Below are 23718 nucleotides of genomic sequence, written 5' to 3'. Positions count from 1 at the left end.
GGGGCAGGCCCCAGGACTGTCATCATCAGTGATCAGGAGACAGGATCAGGGCATGTGGGCTGATGTCAGGGAACCTGTGGAAGAGAGCCTGCATGATGAATTCCAGCACCAGCTTTCAGTGTCTGTGGCTCTGGACCTGGTGCACACAAAGGTGGGTTCCGCAGGCTCCCATCTTCCCTGCAAACAAGTTCTGCCTGCTTCAAGGAAAGTGGGGACTTGGGGATCCTGTGGTTCCTTTGAGTTTCTGTGGCCTTGTCTCCTTTGTGATGCGGCATGGTTTGTTCTTAGGATGTAAGTAGAGTGTCTTGGAGTGAGAAATGAGTGGTGTATGTGAGTTGGGAGGGGGCGTTCCTTCTGTCTCTCTGTTTGACTCTCAGACTATTAATATAAGCCACGTGTCTGGCTGCACCCCAAGAACACGTGCTCCCCACAGCAAAATGTCACTCCTCCCAGCTCAGCCTGTTGTTTGTTCTTTCTGATTGGCGCCAGCCTCATAGACCCCATGGAGGTAGAATATAACTTTCCATAAATAAACTCTAACCTGACCTACAATTTAGCCCTTGGGCTTTTTTTTTTCCTTCGTGGTAATGGGATCATAGCCCAAGATGGTCTCTCCTACATCTCCTGGTCCCAAAAAGCAAGCCCTAGGTGTGCTCGGGTTTGGGCATCACTTGGACCCTCACCACTGGCATGTGGGACTACAAGGGCACACTGAAGGATAGTGGGTTAGCTCCCCTGCACCCACAGGCAGCTATGCACAGCCTCAGTACCTTATTGTGAGTGGGGGTCTTTGCTTTGAGGGTCTAGAGTCCCTTCTCCTTCAGGTGACCCTCTAGAAGCTGGTGTCCTTTCCCTATCCACTATCCCCTGGGGTCACCACAAAGCTAATTGTTCCTGCCTGGCTCTGAATTACAGCAGTCCAGGCAGTCCAGACTGGTTCTTCACCCATGTACTCGTTGGGCTCTGAGTAGCTGAGTGGGTGCCAGTACTAGGGACTGAGCTCGAACTGGTTGTGGGGAAAGCATTTTAATCCTGGGTACCCCAGTCTACTCAGACTCAAACACAAGCCTACCTCCAGAGTCCCTGTCCTCGCCCTCTGTACCATACCACTCTGGGGGCTGGCCAACGTCTCCATTGACTCCTCTCTCTGGGATGCTCTTCAGGATGCCTGGATTCTCTGAGGGGGTCCTCCAGGGAATCTGGAGCCACAGGGAGACTGGCAACACTCAGTGATATTTGTCAAAGACTTGATGGTGATGATTCACTTAGACTCATTGGGAGTTAAAACAAAAAGCCAGTAGGGGCCAGGGATAGAGCTCAGTGGCAAGGAGTTTGCCTGGCATGTACGAAGTCCTGGGTTCAATTTACAGCATGTACACACACAAGGACCAAAGTTTACATTTGGGATAGTGTTCCCTTCACACAAAGACGCACTCTCTTTAAAGTGTTTCAGTTTCAAATCCTGTTTAAAACAAAACAAAACAAAAAAAACAGGCTGGGGTTGGAGGGGAGATTGAGATAGGGCCTCATCCAGCCCTGGTTGGCCTTGAACTCCCAGTTCTCTTGTTTTCCCTCCCTATCCCCCAGGTTTCAGGCTTATGGTATGTACTGCCCCACCGGCCCCATTTCTTCTTATTGCAACCAAAAAGTTGCTACTGAGCCCTAGCATGCAGCACTCCTTAGTGTTTTCAGGAGACCTGATGTTGGGAGAACAACCAGGCATTGCCCCTGGCTTTGAAGACCTTACACTTTTACTGAGGAGGTGTAAAATTCACATTTGGAAAAAGCTTGACCCAGTTCTGCATGCATTTGTCCTCGGTTATTCTTGGCTTTGCTTCTATCCCCATATCAAGCAGGGCTTGGCCAGACCAGAGAATATCCCAGGAAATGAATGGCCAAGGGGAGACCTTGAATTGGGAGCCAAGTAGTGGCCCAGGACATCATAAGAGAGAGGGTACATCAGACACTGGAACATTCGTGGAAGGTTTGGGGAGCAGGTGAAAAGTTCCATGAACCCTAAAGAAAGGGGAGGAACTCGGGTAGCTGTGACAAGTGGAGTCGGCAGACTACAGAGGCAGGGATCTGCAGGGCCATTTGGAGAGAGTAGGGAGGCTTGGGAGAGTGGAAGATGAGGGATCAAGGTGGAGAAAGCCTTGGTGGGAGAATGGGACCTTGAGCAAGGGGAGTCAGTGGGTGACGGTGAGGAGGGGCAGTCTGCTAAGAGGCTAGGCTGACAGTATGGTGATGTCCCAGCAAGGCAATGAGGGCTAGGATTGGAAAGGAAGGAATGAACATGACTTTTCCAAGCTGGACACATAATCACCACAAGGGCTACCAGAGTTGTCCAAGGTGTCTTCAAGGGTTGGGCCTGGTGTCCAAGGGAAGGGTGTGAGATGACAGACAACGACATTGTGTATGGTTGACAAAAACGAGACCACATCCTTCTGCTCATGATTCATTGTCTTTATTAACAATGCCTCTGGTCGCCAAAAAAACACACTTGTGCTTCACAAAGCGGTACTGACACTGTCATTCTCTACAAGGAAAACATTGGCATAAATAACTTAAGTGAGAAAATAAATATGTCACTGAACTCTTTAAAAACCACGGCTTCCATTCTTGCGGATGAGCCCCACATGGAAAGTTCGCCAAACCCACCAGGCCAGCCCCAGGGGCTTCCCTGCTCCACGTTCTTCCTACAGTTACAAACACCCACCCCTTTAACAATTAAAATCTACACAGAAAGTAAGAGGTGTCTGGAAATGGTTTACAAAAGGATTTGTGGGTGGCGGCTGTGGCGCCTCCCAGCCTCTCGGCATATGGACAGCACTTGTCCCTCCCCGGATTATGATTCTCTTTCATGTAAGATATGCCATCACTAAGGAGAGCATGAAGACGCTGTTTTTCTGGACAGAAATGTGTCCGTGGGTGGCAGGCGGGAGGAGGCGTCCTGGAAGAGACAGCTTTGGTTGGAAGTGGCCGGCAAGCCCAGTTTTTCCCCCACGACCTTAAACTGTTGTGTGGAAAATCCCTTTGAAATATGGCAAGGCAGTGGGGGGCAGGAAACTGATCTTTGGGGACCAGGGGTGCGATTTCTGTCCCTTCCACCATCTCTGAGACCCTGTCCTTCTCTACCCCAGTTTGAAGGCAAATTTGAGACGAAGGAGTGGGGGTAGCCAAACATCCGGGGAGGCCAGACTGGGAATCAACAGCCTCTTCTAGGAGGTTGCCAAGCAGAAATCTCTTTTCTTCTCTCTCTCTCTCCCTCATTCTCTCCCTGTCTCCTCCACCTGTCCATATGGGAGCACCCCAACCCTTGGAAGCTCAGCAGAGTCCTTGGAGAGTCTAATCTCACCGTGACCCATATTTTACAAAGGAGACACTGAGGTACCAGAAGAGAACCACGTAGCCCAAACTCACACTCAGTGGCCAAGCCAAGGCCAGAAATCCTATCTAGTCCTGTGTTCTTGCACACACGGGCTTTACAGTGGGGTGGGGTGGGGAATCTTACTGTACTTCTGTAACCAGTGCCAGGTCCTTCCACACTCTGCTCCCTTTACGGTGAAAATGCTACCGTGTCCTGTAGGGGACCGGCGAGGGTAGGAGCCCCCCTCCCCCGCACCGCCCCTGGCTGGGCAGAGTGGCTCAGTGTCTATGACTCAGCTCCCTCTCCTGGCCTGCGGGAACTCCCGCAACCGGCAGGAGGGCAAGGGGACTCTAGCGGCTGGGGACTCCGCATGGCCTGGAAGGTTTGGCGCCCCTGGCCTGGGCTACAGGCGTTACAATGAAAACGAGTCGGATCGCGCGGGGGCTGCGGGAGCCCGAGAGCGCTCTAGTAGGCGTTCTCCAGCTCCGCCTGGTTGGCTTTGGCGCCCCGGGCGCGAGGCCGTGGCTTGCGACCCTTCTGCGGTCGTGCGGTCTCCAGTCCGAAGTCCTTGAGCTCCGACTGGTTGTGGAAGCGGGTGAGGCGCTTGCACTTGCAGGAGGCCACCAGACGCACCTTGCGTGCGCGCGGCGCCGCGCCGCCGGGACACAGCAGTTGCACCCGCTGCGCGCGGTAGCGGTCCGGGATGCAGCGGAAGTCGGGTCCGTTTGGGCGCCACCACTTCACGCGGCCGATGGCGTTAGGCAGCAGGCGCGCGGGGCCACACTGGCCCGAACACACCAGCTCGGTGACCGGCTTGGCGCTGCGACACGGCCCGTCCGTCACGAAGCGGGTGTAGTGCAGCTCGCGGCAGCTGTATTCGGACACGTCTGCGGAGAGAGCGAAGCGTAAGGGCGGCAGCCTAGCCCAGGCTGGCCTGCTCCCGCTATTTTCTCCCTGCTTTTTCCAAACCTGCTGCTCTCCAGGCGCTTTCTCAGCCATGCATGGCTTATAGGAAGGAAGCACCAGGTACTTTTGGAGCTTGCAGGGGAAGATCTCTCCCTGGCTGCTCACTGTCCTTAGAAGCCAGTGATCAAACACCAGAGCTCGGCCATTTACTTTCTATGTGGTCGGTGGGCAAGCAACTTAACGTCTCTCTTCCCCACATCTGTAAAACAGGTTGCCCCAGGATTCAATGGCTTCATCCACTACATGCGCATTATACCGGGCGCTACATGGCACAGTCAGAGCTGGCAGTATGTTCTTGTTTGGGGACTGGGTCTTATGTAGCCCAGGCTGGCCTGAAATGAGCTGTGTACTTGAGGATGATCTTGAGTGTCTGAGCTCCCATCTTCACCTCTCCGGTGGTGGTATACAGGCGTGGATCACCCACTGTCTGGCTTATGAGGTACTAGGGATCCGGCCCTGAGCTTCGCGCATAATAGCCAAGCAATCTTCTAGAAATTTAGCTCCTTATCCCCAGCCCTGCCTAGCAGCCGCTAGCCAGCTAGGGCTGACTCTGGTCCCTTCTAAATTTTTTACCAGTCACTGGAGCAGGGACGGGGGCTCAGGAGATGGAGAAACTAGTGGAGGTTAATTGAAGGTAATAAATCAGGACAGCTGCTGTAGAGAAGCGGGTAGAAGGGCGGGTGGCAGGGATAAGAATTCATTAGACTTGAAAGCAACCAAAGGCGGCGTTTGCAACCCCCTCATTATCACAGGTCCAGGCTGAGAAAAGAACTTGCCCCAAAGGCAGGACTGGGTTGCCTGACACCCCTGCCTAGGATGCCAGCACCTTCTGGCTCCTTCAAGGGTGAAAGTGATTTGTTAGAGGATCCCAGGTTGGGGAGGGGTTGGGGTGGGGGGGAGAGGGCTGCTCACTCTTCGCTAGCTACTTCCTTAGCAGAGGGAGTCAGAGTTCTGGCCCCCAGCCCTACAGCTTCTACCCCCATAAGCATTTGTTTAGCACCTGCTGCATACCAGGCTCTCGTGTTCTGTGTGCCTTGAACAATAGCTCATGGTGATGCAAGCCTGCCTTCTGTGGAAGAGGCTGGGTCCCATGCCTGGCCTCATCTCATGCACACACCCAGGCTATGTCTCCCACCATGGGCTTAGGTGGGTGGACAGGAGCTTTTAAGCTAGATAATTCATATGTGAGTCCTGTCTACCCCCAAAAGTTTCACAGAATGAGCCCTAATATGGCATGAAAAGATTTAAAAAAAAAAAAAAAAGTTCCAGAACCAAAACCAGAGAGAAGCAGAGGCCAGCAACCACCTCCACCCCAGAGAGCAGGCACAGCTGCGGAAGTGTTACCCTTCTGTGGCTGGCTCTTTGGTTTCTGGGCTGATTTGACTTCCTCACCCCTGTAGAGGTGGTATGTGGAGGCGAGTCGATTTGCCCAGGGAAGGATAAGTTTGGGGGTTTTCCAAGAATAGTGTCCTTAGGTCAGGCACTTCCTCTGCAAAACGTGACCACATTGCACGCTCCTCTGCTCCTGCTTCTCCAGGGTAGCGCTTTCCCCATTCTCCTCACTGGCCAGGAGACAGGAGAGACAGGAGAGACAAAGCTGGGCCAGGGTGCAAGCAGAGGGCAGATGGTGCCACCTGTGCCCATATGGGGGGACGCTACACTCATCTGCCAGTCATGTCACTGGCTAAAACTGTACCTAAAAGCCTGTTCTCTGATGCTAACCCACTGCGCCCAACAGGGGGAACTGAGTGGGGGTTCTTTCCGGCTTCAGGTTCCAATCCAAACCCAATCTAGGGTTGTGTTGCAACTGGATCAAACCAGCTTCCAGTCTCAGCTCTTTTACCCCTTCTCCAAGGTGGCTTTATCTCAGGAGCCTCAATCTATCCACCTTCAAGCTAGGATTACCTTATGGGGTGGCCATACAGTACAGCCACAGCATCCATCAAGGTGCTTACCAGCCTTACCTTGTCACCTTCCCACTGGTCCAGCCAGATCTAGGAGATTCTTTGAACCATCCTACAAGCCCTTGCCTAAGTTAATGCCAGCTTCGGCTGATCTCGGCCTGACCCCTGTCTTGGGTGCTCAGCCAGCCCCCCTCCCCAAGCCTGTCCTCAGACTCTAATGCTGTGCTAGCATTCTTCCAGGCAAGCTTGTCCCTCCCCTGGTGTGGCAGAGGCTAACTATCCGCCCAATCTCCAAGGCCTCCAAAGAGCAGATTCTAAAACTACCCCCATTACCTCCCGGGCCCCCATGCTAACAACTTGTCTTCTCCATCCCATACCTTTGGTGTCATAGGGATGGTGGGGAGGTCTCCCTCCATTCTCTGCCCGGTTCATGGTCTGGTTGTTCTCCAGCTCCTGGGGAGGCTCAGGGTACTCTCTGAGCCCAGGGATGATTTCGGTGGCATCATTCTTGAAGGCTTGCCACCCTTGACCCTCCACAGCACGGAAGGCTGCATGTACAAGCAGGAAGACAAGACACAGGGCTAGCGAGAGCTGCATGGTGCCAGATGGAGGAAGGCACTCAGTAGCACAGGCTCCAGTCCCCAGCCTAGATACAGTCGCCTTTTAAAACCCCCTCTGCCTCATGCCAGCCAATAAGGATGGACTAGAACAGGGCTGTTCCCAAGTTTCCTCACCCCCCCTCCTCAGGGGAAAGGGGTGTGCTCAGAGCAAGCCCTCCCCAAGACTTCTTAAGCTCAGCAAACTTCCAAATTGCTGCTGGCACTCCCAGGTGACCCAAGTGGGAGGGGGTGCGGTGAGGCAAGGACAGAGCCAACTCTCCCAGCACCTCCCACGTTCTGACGGCTGTGGTTTTCAGATATCAAAATGAGCTTGGCTTTTAATTGTCTGGCTCCCTGGGCCCCTCAGGCATTCTCAAAACAAACTGTGGGCCAGCTTAACAAAGGAAACATGTGGAGTTCTACAGAAGGCAGAGTCCAGCTGACCAAATTCCTCTAGCCAAGTTCCTTTGTCACCCCACCAGCTAATGGTCTTAATTAAAGGTGTCTGTTGCACCCCACTACCCACCCACAAGCAGAAGGATGCCTTTTTTATTTGGGGGAATCCAACCTAAGAGTCTCATGCTTGCTATGCAAGCACTCTTCTACACGGGTGCTTTTAAAGAAATCCCATTGGCCTCAAGTTCATATGGCTCAGCACTGAAGATTCCGAGCAAAAGTCCCTTGGCTTTCTCCTTAAAACCAGGGAGAAGTAGAGAGTCCAGAGCCACCGGTGAGAAGGTGGGATTCTGGCAACAGGTGGAGGGTAAGCACAGCTCTTGGAGATGGAGCACAAAGAGGAAATCTCTTCTACCCTTTGGGACCTGGGATCCATCACAGGTGATGCTTAGCCAGGGAACTTGATGTGGCTTATAGACTGGTGTGCCAAAGGCAGTTCCTTCCCTGGCCAGGCCTGGGGCAGGCAACACAGAATCCTATTTCTTAGCAAAAGCCAAGGCCAGTGCTTTTAGTGGTGACATTTCTCAGTTAGTGCCGCCATTTCTCAGAGTATTACACTTGCTGTGTACATGTGTGCATGGTATATGTGTGAGAGGGTACATGTATGTGTGGGTGCATACAGACCAGGGGAGGTGTGTGCTCCTCTGTCACTCTCCAGGTTATTCCCTGAGACAGGATCTCTTCCTGAGACATTCAGGTTAGGCTGGCTAGTGGCCTCCCGTGATCCACCTGCCTCTGCCCCACCCCCCACCCCCCAATCCTGGGGTTATAAGCATGTATGACCACTTTTCCACATGGATGGTAGGGATTTGAACTCAGGTCTTCATGCTTGCACAACATGTGCTCTTACTCACCAAGTCACCTCTCCAGTCTCTCATTATATTTTCATAAGCAACTGAGTCTTAGATGAAAAATCCAAGGGACATATATAACAGGGGAGTTTCAGAGAGCCATCTCAGGTCCATCTAAGCGACTGCTTCTCAACCTTCCTAATGCTGTGACCCTTTAAGGCAGTTCTTCAGAAAATTATTTTCATAGCTACTTTGTAACTGTAATGAATTATAATGTAAATATCTGATATTTCCCTTCATCTCAGGGTGGTTGATCCCCTTGGAAGTGTCATTCAACAACCCCCACGGCGGGGTTGGGGGTGGGTGGCTCGACGGACAGGTTGAGAACCACTGGTCTAGGCACAAAGAAATCCAAAGGAGCTGCTGGCTCAGCCAGCAGGAGCAGAGGGCCATGGACAGGCAGAAGGAGGGGTATGAGCAGGAGGGTTCACACCTGAGGTGCAAAAAAAGGAGGAAGGACCTGCAGAAGCCTTTGCTGAGATGGCCCTGGAGGAAGGCTGGGAAGGAGGTTATGGTCCACTTTGCCTCGGTATGCTAACTGTGCAATGAATCAGTGTCCTCCACCTGCACCGCTTCTGCAGGGCTCTGCCACCTGCCTCGACTTGTAAGTGGCCTGTCCATCTGTGGCCAACCGCCTGTGTCCTCCTTTCATCTCCCATCCCCCACACATCAATGCAGCTGCTTTGACAGCTTTACAAGGCAGACAGAAGCCCCTCCAGGAAGGGCCCTCTCCGATACCTGCTTCCTAAGTCAGTTTCCTTCGGGGCAGACAAAAACAGCTGTGGCCATTGTTGGGGGTGATCTATCTCTCACACCAGAGCTGTGGTGTTGTTAGAAGCTGCCCCCTCCTTTTGTCTGTGACCTCCAGTCTCCTTTTTCCCTGCTCTGGAATGTGGACTGTTAACCCTATCTGGGCCAGAGAGCCGGCCTGTTGCTCCCTCCAGACTTGGGAGAGGGCAGTTCCTGGGCAGGGGTTCTGTCACCATGCAAAATGGTTCTCATAGCTGATGGAGATGAGGACCAGTTCTTGGAACACTTCTGCCACCTGCTGGACATAAAAGGAGAAACCAAGTGACCAGAGAGAGGTCAGGCTTGGGATTAAAGGAAAAAGGGTGTGTACAGAGAAATTGAACTCCTTAATGGCCCATCCCTCTGGGTCATTCTCGGCCAACGGGAGCTTTACCCTTCACAGGATAGCTCTGAGAACCTGCTTGTAGTGCCTGCCTTGTCTTTTTCACTTGAGGTTAAGAGAGTGATGGGTGTATTTACTCTACACAAAAACCTTATCATTTCTCAAGGTTAAGTGAAACTTCAGGTCTCTTGATCCCTCTTGACTAGGGTATAGGGTATTCTTTCTTTCTTTCTTTCTCCTCTCTCTCTCTCTCTCTCTCTCTCTCTCTCTCTCTCTCTCTCTCTCCTCCTCCTCCTCCCCTCCTCCTCCTCCTCCTCCTCCTTTTTTGGTTTGTTTTTCAAGACAGGGTTTCTCTGTGTAGCCCTGGATGTCCTGGAACTCACTCTGTAGACCAGGCTGGCCTGGAACTCACAGAGATGTGCCTGCCTCTGCCTCCTGATTGCTGGCATTAAAGAGTATTTCTGACCTCTTGTTTTCAGCAAGACTGCTGTAAACATTCTTGTATGGTGTAATGGGTTTGTTGTTTAGTTTGTTTGGGGTCTTGCTTGGTTTTCGGATGGCCTTGCTGTATAACTCAGGCTACCTCAAATCCGTGGTCCTTCTGCTTTCAGCCTTCCAAGTGCTTACGTGACAGGTGCATACCACCACACCTGGATAGGTTTTCTTAATTACCCGTTTAAATTTTTAGATAACCGTAAGCTGACAAGTACTTGAAATAATTCAGAGGGATTTTATGTCTTTTCTACCCAGTTTCCCTTCATGGTAACAGCTCACCAAAGGTGCCAGTACAGAGACACAACCAGGACACACAATGCACCAATCTTACTCACACCCAGGACACACAGTGCACCAATCTTACACCGTCCCTGATTTACTAGTGCTGACCACATGTGTGCCTACTTGTGGGACATGCTCATGTATTTGCTTTTTTAAAAAGTTTAATTATTTTAGGTATGAGTGCTCTATCTGCATGCATGCCTTTCTGCCAGAAGAGGGAATCAGATCCCACCACAGATGCTGTGAGCCGCCATGTGGTTGCTGGGAATTGAACTCAGGACCTCTAGAAGAGCAGTCAGTGCTCTTAACGGCTGAGCCATCTCTCCAGCCCCCCTCACGGATTCACTTCTATACAATTTTATCACGAGATTTGACCATCCACCACAATTAAGATGAACAACAGCTCTGGGACCGCAAGGTTCTGCCCTGGTGTCCTTTCGTTGTTGTGTTTGTTTGTTTTTGTTTTTTGAAACAGAGTCTCAAGTACCACAGACTAGCTGAGGCTAACCTTGAACTCCAGATCCACTTCCCAGGTGTTGAGATCCCCAGGTATGTGCCACCATAGCCTGCTCTTTTACAAAGATGTCCACTTGCCTCTGTCACTCTCCCTCTTCCAGACCCCATTGATGGCAACCACCAACCTAACCTCAACTCCCATAGTTTTTCAAGTACAAAGTGCTACGCAGATGCAACTGATGCATGGCATTGTCTTTTTTCACTCAACATAATTCCTTGGAGTTATCCAGTATATGTGTACAATGGTGGGCATGTATCCTTCATTCGTGCCCTACAAAGAATTTTTACTGCCCAAATTCCCTGTGTTCCCTACTTACCCCTCTCCTCCCATCCCACCTCCTAGCACACACTGAGTTCTTTTCTGTCCCCACAGGTCCTGTGTTAGCCAGAGCACCATCAGCTGGACATACACAGTGTGCCAGCTTCTCAGGTTGGAACCTCCGATGGCTAAGTTTTGGCTAGGTTTTTAAAAAAAGGTTTTATTTTGGTTTTAATCATGTGTACATCTGCTGCCTGTGGCGGCAGAAGTGCCAGATCTTCTGGACCTGTAGTTATAAGTGCTTGGAGAGCTACAAGAGCAGTATATGCTCTTCACTGGAGCCATCTCTCCAAGCCCCCCAGAGGATTATTTTTAAATGTTAGAAAAAGGCTGTGCCCTCTGCCTCCAATCCTAGCACTTGGAGGCAGAGGGCAGAGAATCAGGAGTTCAAGCCTTAGCTACAGATGGACTTTGGGGCCAGGCTGAGCTACATGAGATCCTACCTCAGAAACAACAATAGCACCACCACAGAAGTTAGAAAAATCAAACATAAAAAAAAAATCCAAACTTACAAGAAGAAACACACAAAACAGATTTCCTTGTTAAGATATTTATTTTGGTTACAGTTTTATAGTGTGTTAACACTGGTGATACAACAGACATTAAATTTTCCTTTTCCCCCCAATGGCAGGAATCGAACTCAGGGCCTAGGCAGGTGACAGTTCTCTGCCTCATCCCACCATCCCGTTTCTGCAGAACATTTTTTGCCCAATAAATCACTCCTTTACAAGTTACCCTAACAGTTAGAAGAGGTAAGAGCAACACAACCTAAACATCAATCTTCTCTTTACCCTGAGACTCCCTCTAAGATCAGATTAGAATCTTGATCTGGAAGGACCGCCTGATGCCACTTTAATGAAAAAGAAAATGTCCCACGAGGAAAGCTCTTATCTCCATATTTAAGATCAGTGCTTATTTTGATTAAAACATCGAGCATGTTAATACTACAAGCATCTTTGTGTGAACTTGTGGCTGGAAAAGCTGCGCCAGCCCTTTCAACAGCGCCACCTGCTGGCCACAACATTATTACTCACGCCCATTTCCCAGGGGTGTGTGCTAAAGGCTAACCGAAGGGATTCTTAACCTCCGTGTTGGAGCCCGAAAGAGCCTTAGTGTGGGCCAAAAGAGTTCCATCGTTTGGTAAGTGTTGGCCCGTGCTCTCGATAATAAAATGGCTGGGAAAACGGTATGCCTTTGGAAAGGCAGTCAGCCTACTGAAGGTTGAGAAGGAAAGAAACCATTTTAATTTTAACCTGGATTTTTATGAGTCAAAGAAAGTGATCGGGTCTGGGGAAGAAGGAGAGACACCCTGAATTCCTTATTCCATCATTTTCCAGGGATACAACACCATCCAGGAATGGCCCTGACTTTCGGGAGTGCATGTGACAGCTCTTCCACAACACACGGGCATGCTATCTGAATAGGAGCTAATCTTCTGAACACGGGGTAAAGCCAACCGAGAAACCCTGAACTTTCAGCAAATAGCCCCAAAGGAAAGGCAGGGATCTTCCAAAGGTCCCTTTTCCTCATTTTCCCACAAAGGCCTCCAGGAGGGACTAGTGCATAAAAATAAAAAGCAGCAGCTGTCCTGTGGGGTCATCACCCAGATGAGGCAGGAGGGGAGCCCAGCCTCTTCCAGGAGCAGAGTTCATCGTCACATGTCACCATGTGTCACATGGACAAAGAGTGGTTATTTCCTATCTTATTAGGGACCCACCTTCTACTTCTTCCTCTGGGGATGGCTCAAGACATGTAGGGCACTTGGACATCGCTAGGAGCTGGTCTCAGTAGCATTAAAGGCAAGAACAGCTCAGCTTCCTTAAGCAGCAGGCCTCAAACTACTTCCACTTAGCTTTAGAGACCTGGGTGACCCTTAATTATTCTAAATTTTTTGGTTTTTAAAAACAGGATCTTGCTATTGTAGCCTGGAGTCTCAACATGGAGACCACACTGGCCTTGAACTTGCAGTGATCCTGCTACCTCTGCTTCCCATGACCTGGGACTGTAGACATGTGCTACCATGCCCTACTATCCCAGATAGTTTTTTGTTTTTGTTTTCTCTCATTACAACACACAGGTTAAGTCCTGTCAACTTTACAGGGTTATTATGAAATGCAAATCAGAAGAAGCAAGAAAGTCACTTGAAAATTATGGAGTGAGGTACACAGTTTGGCTATGGCCATTTCATTCTGGAAAAAAAAAAAAGATGAGGATCCCACGTGTCCAGGACTGCTGTGATCACACAGAGTAGGGGACAATGACCATCCAGGCTGCACAGCTCTGCCCCTGCTGTGATCAAGAGGCCTTTACCCCAGGAGTGAGGCTCTGAGATGCACCTACTTCTTCAGGCTCTTGCCAGGTGCTCAGCAGCTCTGGAAAAGGCACACTCCTCACCCTCATTATCAACACTGCTGAGTTTTCCTTTTAAAGCTGAACTTGAAACATTCAACAAAAGTCCCGGATGTTTTTTTCTCTCCAAGTAAGAAGATTTCTCTGCATACTCCAGCAAGACATCCTACGGGCAGGCATGCAGGTTGCTGGGATCCAGGTGCCCCACGACAACAACACTCTATATACACCGGGCACTCAAACAGCTCAAGTTCTCATTTTAAAAAGGCTTTTATGAGGCGCCTATGTGCTAGGTGCTGGGGTGGTGGCTGAGTGCCATCACTCTGCTCTGTGTGACCCTGGATACACACTGCATAACAAGAACATAAAGTCCCAAAAGAGACTGTGTTCAATCTCTGGCAGATGTGTACACACACAAGGTCCAGCACGTTTCCAAACCATCCTCACAAAGTCCTTTAAAAGGTCATTCCTTTGTTTGCTCTCTCTCTCCAATAAAGGAGAGGTCTATTATTGCGATGATACATCAAGTCTCATTTCTGCCCAGCAAGTCACTCCAGGGCTCCTGCACAGACACCATAGAACCATCAGAACCACCCGTAAATGGGCAGAGTGAGCACAGGGACCCTTCATTTCCCTCTGTCCCCGAGGAGACAGCCCCCTCCCCACTTCACACCCGTGCACACACCCACGAACATGAGCTGTAATTGGCCAACTTCCTCCTCCTACCCTTAGAATAGCAACCAGGATGACAAGCAGTTAGTATGATGGCTTGAGCTTACCCACACTGTAATTCAGGATAAAACCCTTGCAATTCTGGGTTTTTGTTTTTTGGGTTTTTTTGGTTGGTTGGTTGGTTGGTTGGTTGGTTGGTTGGTTGGTTTTTCGAGACGGGGTTTCTCTGTGTAGCTTTGGAGCCTATCCTGGCACTCGCTTTGGAGACCAGGCTGGCCTCGAACTCACAGAAATCTGCCTGCCTCTGCCTCCCTAGTGCTGGGATTATAGGTGTGCGCCACCAACGCCAGGCTTTTTTTTTTTTTTTTAATAGGCTGGACCTCAGCAGCCTGTCCTCTAAAAAATAGAAGTAAAACCCTGCCCAAGGCATTGCTCGTCTAACAGGCAAAGGAGTAGAGCCATCCACAGAGAAGGCACTGAAGCAACAGTTATGGAACGTAAGATCCCCAAAGAGGCACACTAAACACTCCAAAGAGATTTTTTGGGAGAGCCCTCTAGGAAAAACCGATTTGCCAACCCAAGGGCCCCTGTATAGCATCTTTAATTCTAAGGAAATAATGGAAACGCATCCTCTTTGGGGAACTCCAGCCACTAACTAATAAGCCATCTCCAGACTGCTTCAGAACTCTTGTCACATCTCTGCCTAAGAGGGTATGGTGGGCTGTGAGGACCAGTGACTCATGTGGGGAGAGCAGAGCCTGTGTGTGCATAGATCCTGTACCAGGGTCACTGTGCTAGGCCGCTCAGGGGAACCCAGGTGGGGGGGAGGGTCATGAGGAGAGCCTGTGAGAGGCTCAGGCCCTTTGCACCCCCACAGGCCTCCTGCCTTGGGTCACTGAGATGTATCTATGCCACAGGCTTCCTCCCTGAGCCCAACTCAGGGAAAGGACATAAACTACAGAAAAGGATAGCCAAGGAGAAAGAAAGGCCTCCTTAGCAAGCTTCTTCATATGCTCCCTAAGGGAGGAGCAGCCCAGGACCACAATGGGACAGACATATGGGCAAGTGCCTTGTGACACTGGGAGCAGGGTACACTGTGTTTCCTAAGCATGGCAGCCAGGGCCTCCCGGTCAGACCTCTGCAGGAGAGGCTGTGGGCACCCTAGAGTTTCACCTTGCCCTCCTTGGCTAGTCTGGCATTGAGCTGGCAGAGTTGGGCCAGGAAACCGTCATTGGGGCCGATCTCACGATTCTGCCTCACGATGCTCAAAGCAGATTTGACGTCCATCTTCTGCCGCATCATGAGGTAGGCAATGACTAGTGTTGGGGAGCGGCTGTACCCCTCACGGCAATGGACAAGCACCCGGCCTGCAAGAAACGGAGATATGGTAACCGGAGAAGCCCAAACTCACCATAAAACTGAAATTCTTCCTGACAAGTAGAGAGTGTACCACCATGCTGCTGTCTCACCCTGAATAGCCAAAATAAGAATGAAAGACCAAAAGTTGATCAGAGACAGACGTGAAGCAGTTGGTAATCTTCTCTATCACCAAGGAAGGCAGGGTGTGAAGAGGCCCCCACCATGGAAAACTGGCACCGTCTACTCAAGTTGCACACCTGTGCCCCCTACTGTCCAGCAGTGGCACTGCAGCCCATATACCTTCACTGAAAGACAGGGACCCGGGTGTTCTTACACGACTTCTGTGTCTTAGAAGCACTATTCATAGAGGCCCCAGGTGGAAGTTCCCAACAGCAGAATGGGTAAATAATAAGAGTCTTTTTTTTAAGGAATTAATGATCTAGGTAGGGCCAGTGAGAAGGTTCAGTGGGTAGAGGGGCTTGATGCAAAGCTAATGACTTGAGTTCAAACCCCGGAATCTACATAGTAAAGAGAACTTTCTAGAAGTTGTTCTCTGACTTCTACACACATGCCCAGTTCAGTCATCCCTTCACCCCATATATGTGTGTGTGTGTGTGTGTGTGTGTGTGTGTGTGTGTGATAAATAAATAATAAAGAATTAATGATCTAGTCAGATGTGGTGGCACACATCTGTAATTCCAGTATGCTAAGAGGCTAAGGCAGGACAGTCACTAGAATTTCAAAGGCAGATTAGGTTACAGAATGAGACCCTGGCTCAAAAAGAAAAAAGATTAGGAGATGGCTCATTAGGTAAAGGCATTTGTTGCTAAGCCTGAGGTCCTAAGTTTAATCCCTGGGGCCCATGATTGGGAAGAAGTGACCCTTACACATTGTACTTTGATGTCCACCCATACACTGGGCATGCATGTACACACGCATACACAAACACTCACTAGATAAATGTAAAAAAAAAATGGAGTAACATGCAACTTACGGGAAAGAACATGAATGAAGCACAAAAATGTAGTGTGGTTCCACAGAACAGAAAAGAGGCCCAGTAAGCCACGCTTACTCTGAGAAGCCTCAACAGTGGTAACCTGGGAGTGAGCACCAAGATGGGAGGGAGCATGGAGCAGGCTTTGGGTGGTGCTGGCTGTGTTTTGGTTCTTGGTCTGGGGGTTGGCATATGGGTGTTTGTCATTTGCTGAACTGCATATTCTGTAACATCAAACATCTCTGAATGAATTTTATCCTTCAGTCAAGAGCAAAACATGAAACCAGGTGTGGTGCCACGTGCCTGTAATCCTAGCACTCAGGAGGCTGAGGCAGGAGGATAGAAAGTTTGAGGCCAGGTTGTACTATAGAGCATTACTCTGTTTTAGAACAAAACAATGTACACAATTAGATAAACAAGGTATGCTATGTGTGTCCAGACAATGTAACACTTGTCAAGAAACTGCAAAGGGCACTGGGAGAAATGGCTCAGCAGTTCAAAGCACTTGTTTTAGAGCCAAGTTTGGTTCCCAACACCCATATTGGACAGCTCATAGGTACCTGTAACTCCAGCTCCAAGGGAGTTCATGACTTCTTCTGGACTCCATAGGTACTTGCACACATGTGGCAAACACACACACACACACAAATAAAAATAAAACATGTTTTTAAAAGAACGTACTATAGGTGTATGTAATAGCATAGATGAAACTCAAATATTCATAGTGAAAGAGACCAGACCACAAAAGAGTGTATGCTGTGCAATTCTGTTGACATAAGACTGTGAAATGCACACTGGTCTCTGGTGACAGAAAGCAGACCAAGGGATGCTTGAGAATGGACGGTGGGAGGGACAGGAGACATTGCACAGGATCGTGAAAAAGGTGGGGGTGATGGACACATTCACCATCTTGGTTGTAGTGACAGCTTCATAGCTTTGCTTGCATCTGAATTTTAATGACTCTCACGTTAAATACATAATAAACTGGCCTGACTGCCAATTACATCTCTGCAAAGCACATTTTAAAAGAATGGAATTCAGAGCTGGAGAGATGGCTCAGAAGTTAACAGCACTTCCTGGTCTTACATAGGTCCTGGGTTTGGTTCCCAGCACACATGTCAGCCAGCTCACAACCACCTGGAACTTATCCAGGGGATAAGATGCCCTCTTCTGCCTCTGAGAGCTCCTACACACGTGAGCAGATAAACTCATGCAGGCATACACACATACACAGAAAAATAATTTTTTTTAAGAATGGATTTCCAGTACAAACACAACCCCCCCCACACACGCACGCACGCACGCACGCACACACACACACACACACACACACACACACACACACACACTCGTGTGGTTCCCCCAAACTGTCCTCACTCTATCTCCCCTCCTCTCCTCTTTGACTGCACTCCACCCGGCTCTCAGCCTACAGCACACATCCTTTCCTGCCTTCTTCCTGCAGACTAAAAGCCATTCCCATTGCCACACTCCTGTCTCCTGTTTCTGTCTGTTTCATTCCTTCGTCACCAGTGAAATGTAAACTCAGAATTCCTCAGGGCAAGGAAAGCAATGATGGGGAAAAGGGAGGGAGAAAGGAACGGAGTGAGTCCCATCACGATGCAGAGAGCACCCCCCTCTCAGGAGGGGCAGAAGTCCAGCCTCTCTTCAGCCACCTGCTCCCCACACAGTACTTTACTCGAATTCTTGCGTCTCTCACTTGGGCCTCCCCAGCCTCTCCTCCTACAAATGGAGCTCATCCTCCACTCTCACCACTCACTGCCAATCCACACCCCACTGGGACGCTAGAAAATCTTCTGGAAACACCACTCTGGCTTGTCATCCTTCGAAGGGTGGAATCTAGTCTCTGAAGTGTGGCTTCTGAGACCTATTGCCAACCCCAGCCCTGGGGGTGAGTTTCAAGATCGTCAGGATACATAGCAAGACTCTGTCTCAAAAACAAAACAAAACAGAGACAGAGACAATGCCCCAGGCTAGTGCCTGGCACACAAGAGCACTCAATAAACATCACCCGTACTGGGAGTCCCCCAGGGGCCCCAAGCACCTGTGACTCTGCTGGCCACATACAGATCAGATCTCCCTCTGAAGGGTTCATTCTTCCAAAGCAAGGGATGTGGCACGGATTTGGGTGCTCTACCATTTCCAGCATCCCCAGGCATCCTCCGTTGCTGGGTGAGTGAATGGCCATCACCTACAGCTCTTCACAGGCGTTGTTTGGAAGAAAACTGGGGACCCAGAACTAACAGCATCTCCTCCGCACCCATCACCCTACCCCAAAATGCTCCTCTATTTCCCTAGATCCTCCTATATCAGGAGATGGGAGTCCCCCCACTTTCCTGACTTCCTCTCTCTCCTCTCTCCTCTCTCACTCTCTCTCTCTCCTAAAGTCCTCAGTGTGGCTTGTCCTGGTCCCACCTGACAGTGGGACCCTTCCTGCGGAGAGCATACTCAGTTACATCCAGGGCACAGAGTCTACTATGCTCCGGGCCCAGCCCACACAATACCTCCTTCACACAGCCTCTTTAGATCCTCTCAGAAACAAGTGATTGCTCCCTCTTCTGCACAAACCCAGGGAGTGGGGAAGGAGCCTGGGTTTGTGTAGAAGGCCTCTGCCCTGTGGCCTTCTAGGACTTATCTTCTAATGTTGTGTCTAACCACTAGGCAGTCCTCCTTCAGCCCCACTTACTGTCTGCAGCTGCAGGGACTAAGTGGCAGGAAGACTTAACCTGGCATCTCCAGGGTGCAGACCCTCAGCTGGTCATGGCCACTGGGAGAATTCTGGGAAATGGTTCACTTACTCTCAGAAGGAAAGAAACAGGCTGGGGATATGGCATAGTCTTCATGCTGTTCAAACAGAAGCGCCTAGGTTCAGATTCCTAGCACCCACATAAAAGCCCAGCACAGCAGCGCGCACCTGCTGTCCCAAGCCTAGGGAGTTAAAGGAAAGTGGAACCCTGGAGCTCACTGGCCAGCAGCCTAGGTAAGTCAATGAGCTCCAGGACCAGGGAGAGACCCTGTCTCTAGGGTGGAGACCGATTGAACACCATGTTCAGTATCACCTTTGGCTTCCACATGCAAACATGTGCACATGCCATGCATACACACAGAGACATACACATGTACACACACTTACACATGTGTGCACATGCATGCACCCAAACACATGCCCACACACGTGTATACACACAGACATACTCATGTACAAGCACATACACACACACACACACATGCATGCACCCATACACATGTACACACATGCACGTGTGCACACACACAGACATACTCATGTATACACACTTGTGCACACACACATGCACATGTATACATATGCACACACACACACACACACACACACACACACAAACGGGCACACTAAATTAAAAGGAAAGAGGCACTGATGCCTAATCGTTGCACTGTGTATGTCTGAAATATTATCCTTTGTCTATGGAATACATAAACTCTATGCAATGGTCCCCATAAACAAACAGTTCACAGTGGCACTATTTTGGAATGCTTCTGGAAACCTTCTCAGGCGGGGCCTCTTTGGAGGAAGCAGGTTCCAGAGGGCTTGCATTTGAAGGTACAGCTGACCCCCAATTACTTCCCCACTATGCCTCTCTGTGTCCTGTCTGCTGTGAGGTAAAGAGCCTCCTCTCTCACACACTTCCACTGTCCTGACATTTTGTCCATGCACATAGGACCGGCTCCCCACAGACCGAAACCCCCCTGACAGCAAGCTGTTCTCTCACTTATTCTGGTCACGTTCATATAAATATAAGCTGTGTGACCAGATCTGCGGCACCGCTGAATCAACCAGTCCCAGGGTTCCTTCACTTCGGGACTTTGCATCCTGGACCTTAGTAAACTTTGTCATTATCACAGGTGTCTGAGTCGGGGGGGGGGGGCAAGGGATAGGTGGTTGGGAGCCACCCTCTGCCCAAATCAAACTACAGGCAAGGCCCCTGGTGCTGCCACTGTGGGAAAGAGTGGAACTACTTGTGCATCGGGGCCACTTGAGCCGCCAGGCAGAGAGAGTCTTAAAGTCCTCAGTCATCACCACAGGGGTCAGGAAGCAACAGAATGTCCAAAGGAAGACCTGCAGAGGTCTGCTTTCTAGGCCAGCCCAAGTCAAAGCCGCCTCCCACGGGTCCTGGCTGTAAGCTCCTTACCATTGTTGTAAGCCAAGGCCTGGTCGATGAAGTCTGCGGCCCTTTCAAAGTAGGCGCTGAGGTTGAACTCCTGCGTATCATTGGCCTTGATGCCAAAGTAGATGATGCCGGAATCCTTGTAAAAGTTGGCATTGGTGTTGACATGCATGAAGGACCTGCCCTCGGCGGCATTCAGGACATGGGTGATGCCTAATTTTTGCAGCTGGGGGATGTCCTGAGCCACAGACCTGGATGGGAGGCAGTGGCAGAAAAAGAAGAGGCAGCCTTGGGTGAGGAAGAGGAGGCGAAGCCAGGAGACTGTACCCACTGTGCCCTGTGGGTCCTCCTGCCTCGTCTCATGACCTCTCCCCTCACCCCAGCCATATCCAGTGACAGGCAGCATCCCCAAATAGACTTGTGGCTCCATGCCCATGCTGTTCCCTCTGCTGCCTCTGTGAAAGCATCACCTCTCCTCTTGCAGGGCCCTCAGTGGGATTTCCCCAGCTCCTTCCAGTGTGTGTGTGCCATCACAGTTCCCATATTCTGATGATGGTATAGCCAAGCTAGAGAGTCAGGCACGGTAGCACACAGCTCTAAGTCTAGCACTCAAGGGGCCATGGGAGAAGTATGAGTTTGAGGCTAGCCTGAATTTACACAGTAAGACCCAGATTCAAACAACAAAAGAAATATAGACCCTGGAGTCAGAGTGCCTGGGTCTGAACCCAGCCCTGCCATTTACCAGCCAGGCAACCTTAAGCAAGCCACTTAGCCTTTCTATGCCTCAGTTTTCCTTTCTGGTAAATGGGGATAACAATGCCAAGTTGGGGTAGTCTTGGGTGTTAAAGGGGGCTATTCTGTTGACAGAGCCTGACTCTGCGGTGTTTATATCCCATGGCAGGGTCATGCTTATCTGTCCAGAGCTTCAGTCTGAGTTCCTTGAGTGGTCTGTCCCCTCGGTACCTGCAACAGTGCCTGACACATGGTATTGAATAAATACATGGTGAATGAGTGAAGAATCAAACTGTCACATGTCAGGTTCCCTGAAGGATCAATCCTGCCATACATACTCTTATTGACATTTCTGGGGCTCTCTAGAATGTCTTAGTACTTAGGAGCAAGTAGCCATCCCCCCCAAAAAAACAAACAAACAAAAACAATGGGAGTTAGAAGGTATCTTGACTGAACCGGTAAAAGAGGTCTTTCACTTCACTTCTCACAATGTCCCAATTTAAACAGGATTTTTTACTTCGCAAATCAGCGTCTCCTGCAAGGTCCTATCTGCATGTTATGGCAGCTGGAGAGAGAGGACAGGACTGCCCCAGTGAGCAGAGCTGAAACTCTGCAGGACAGGACAGGCAGGGGCCGCACATGTGCTCCCATGGGCTGCTGAGTCAGAGCTGGGAGACAAGCTTTCTCCAGACATTCAGCCATGCTCTGCCTCCTGCCTCCCTCTGGCCCTCACACCCTCACACCCACACCACCTATAAAACCTAGAGATCGGAAACACAGCTTACACAGACTCCCTCACCACCCCGAGAGGATGTGGCTGAAGCCCTTTGGTCCAGGAGCTAGCTCCGGGTGGGTGAGGATGCCCAATTCTCAGCACTAGGTAAGCAGTTGAGCCTCCTGGCTGAGCACCCCCCCCATCAAGGTCAGATTTGCATAGAGGGCAAAGAATATATTTTCCACGGCAACCATCATACCTGCCACGATGGCCCCAGGAAGCAGGCTCCTGGCAACTTGGGTAGCTGGGATAGGGAGGGGTGGGAGGGGTTCCCTAGGACTTTGCAGTGACTGAGCCTCAGGACTGATCCATTCAGGATAATGAGCAAAACTGCACGGCAGTGCTGACAGAATACAGAACAGTGTGCCTGTATGTCTCCTTTTCCTAATGCGAATCCAACGGTCAAGGAATTCACCATTATCGTGACCACCACCATCTCGAGTGAATGAACAGCTCATGGTGTGTTACACATAGTAGGTGCTCCATATGGGAGTGAGTGAGGCAACGCATGCAACCTGTCCCCAAGTGTCTGGCACCTGTCATATGAACCCCCTCTGGATCCACTGTAGGTTAAACAGCAGGTCCTCGGTTCAGGACAAGAAACGCGGATGTAATACAATGAAGAGTCCTCACAACCCCTCAACCACCCCAGGCCACCACTTCCTATTGGATGGAAATGAGAGGAAAGCTTGGTCATCAGTTTTGAAATGCAGTCCTTGTACCGTACCCACAGAGCTTATGACATTGATAAATGGGTCTTCACACTCGTGAAAATACAACGTGGGCCTTCTCCCAACATGGGTCACACCAGCCTTTCTTTCATTGTTAACACTGATTCTCTCCCACTGCTGAGAAATTCTTAGTAATAGTACTACTAAAAAAAAATTTTTTTTTAGGAGGACGCCTAAGAGATGGATAATATACACATTTCCTGAAGGAGGAATTTTCAGATGACTCGGGTCTTCTGCGGAGTTTAACATTTTGGTCTATCCCATCCAAGTCAACCCCTATCTGAAGAAGCCAGGAAAGCCATGGCTCAGCTACTTCCTCTTTTAGGGTATTTTAGGGTATTTGGATTTCCTGACACCGGCAGGAAAAGCTCCACACCCGGATTGTAACGTCATTCCGTTGCCATGGCAACGAAGGCAGACATTCCACGGTGACCTCACTGCAGAACTAGGCAGCTGTCACCTGACGCCAAGAGGCCAAGAGACAGCACTGCCACCTGTTAAGAGAACGTGGTAGCCTCGACCCCGCCTAAGCGGAAGCCAGAGAGGGTGGTGGCCGGGGAGCGAGGCCGGGGCAGCTTCGGGTCTCAGGGCATGCGGGGTCTGGTTCCTCGGCTTCACGCGTGGGGGAGTGGGTGTCGATTCCAACCGGGTCCCCAGCTCCCCGCTCTTGCTCGCAGGTCGGGGACCGCGCCCAGGTTCTCCCCGCCCCCATCCACGCCCTTGAACCCCACTCCAGCCCCCGAGTGGGCGGGGCGCCCGGGGAGCGGCTGCGGAGTCGGCCCTCCCGAGACTCACGCGTTGCCCACGTAGATCCTTGGGATGACCTCGTTGCAGGGCTGGCTCGGGAGGCTGTAGCAGCCGCTGCCGTCTGAGAGCAGGTCGTTGAGATCTTGCACCGAGAGCTCGAACGAGCCGGACATGGCGGCGGCGGGGCCCTGCACGCCGGGGCAGGAGCGAGCCAGGGGAGAAGCCGGGTCAGCGGGGCGGGGCTGCCCAAAGAAACCGCCCCGTCCCGCCCCGGAGGCGGGCCCGCCGGCTGCGAGAAGCTGCGCAGAG

The 23718-nt window shown here is 50.7% G+C and overlaps 2 protein-coding genes across 2 annotated transcripts; both read right to left on the bottom strand.

Annotated features, from left to right (window-relative positions):
- Positions 1-3832: 3832 nt before the first annotated feature.
- Positions 3833-6834, bottom strand: Sost (sclerostin). The gene is made up of 2 exons (XM_027427937.2): positions 6615-6834; positions 3833-4254 (listed from the first exon to the last, which is right to left on the bottom strand). Exons 1-2 carry the CDS (start codon positions 6832-6834, stop codon positions 3833-3835), a joined length of 642 nt encoding a protein of 213 aa, XP_027283738.1.
- A 4587-nt stretch (positions 6835-11421) lies between these two features.
- Dusp3 (dual specificity phosphatase 3) lies at positions 11422-23652 on the bottom strand. The gene is made up of 4 exons (XM_027427938.2): positions 23458-23652; positions 20449-20675; positions 15082-15275; positions 11422-13798 (listed from the first exon to the last, which is right to left on the bottom strand). The coding sequence occupies exons 1-4, from the start codon at positions 23580-23582 to the stop codon at positions 13760-13762; spliced, it is 585 nt and encodes a 194-aa protein (XP_027283739.2). The 5' UTR covers positions 23583-23652; the 3' UTR covers positions 11422-13759.
- Between the last annotated feature and the right edge of the window lie 66 nt (positions 23653-23718).

This window comes from Cricetulus griseus, chromosome 7 (assembly GCF_003668045.3).
Source record: "Cricetulus griseus strain 17A/GY chromosome 7, alternate assembly CriGri-PICRH-1.0, whole genome shotgun sequence".
Taxonomy (NCBI): Eukaryota; Metazoa; Chordata; class Mammalia; order Rodentia; family Cricetidae; genus Cricetulus; species Cricetulus griseus.
This window is presented reverse-complemented; position numbering and strand designations above follow the sequence as displayed.

Bases quoted from the DNA above. Each gene is read 5' to 3' on its own strand.
- Sost (XM_027427937.2), bottom strand. From the start codon at position 6,834: ATGCAGCTCTCGCTAGCCCTGTGTCTTGTCTTCCTGCTTGTACATGCA. The intron at 4,255-6,614 runs GTATGGGATGGA...CTCTCTCCGCAG, and splicing joins CCATCCCTATGACACCAAAG to ACGTGTCCGAATACAGCTGC.
- Dusp3 (XM_027427938.2), bottom strand. From the start codon at position 23,582: ATGTCCGGCTCGTTCGAGCTCTCGGTGCAAGATCTCAACGACCTGCTC. The intron at 15,276-20,448 runs GTAAGGAGCTTA...CGTTTCTTGCAG, and splicing joins GGCCTTGGCTTACAACAATG to GCCGGGTGCTTGTCCATTGC. The intron at 13,799-15,081 runs GTGAAACTCTAG...GTGTCTGTGCAG, and splicing joins GACTAGCCAAGGAGGGCAAG to GAGCCCTGGAGTGACTTGCT.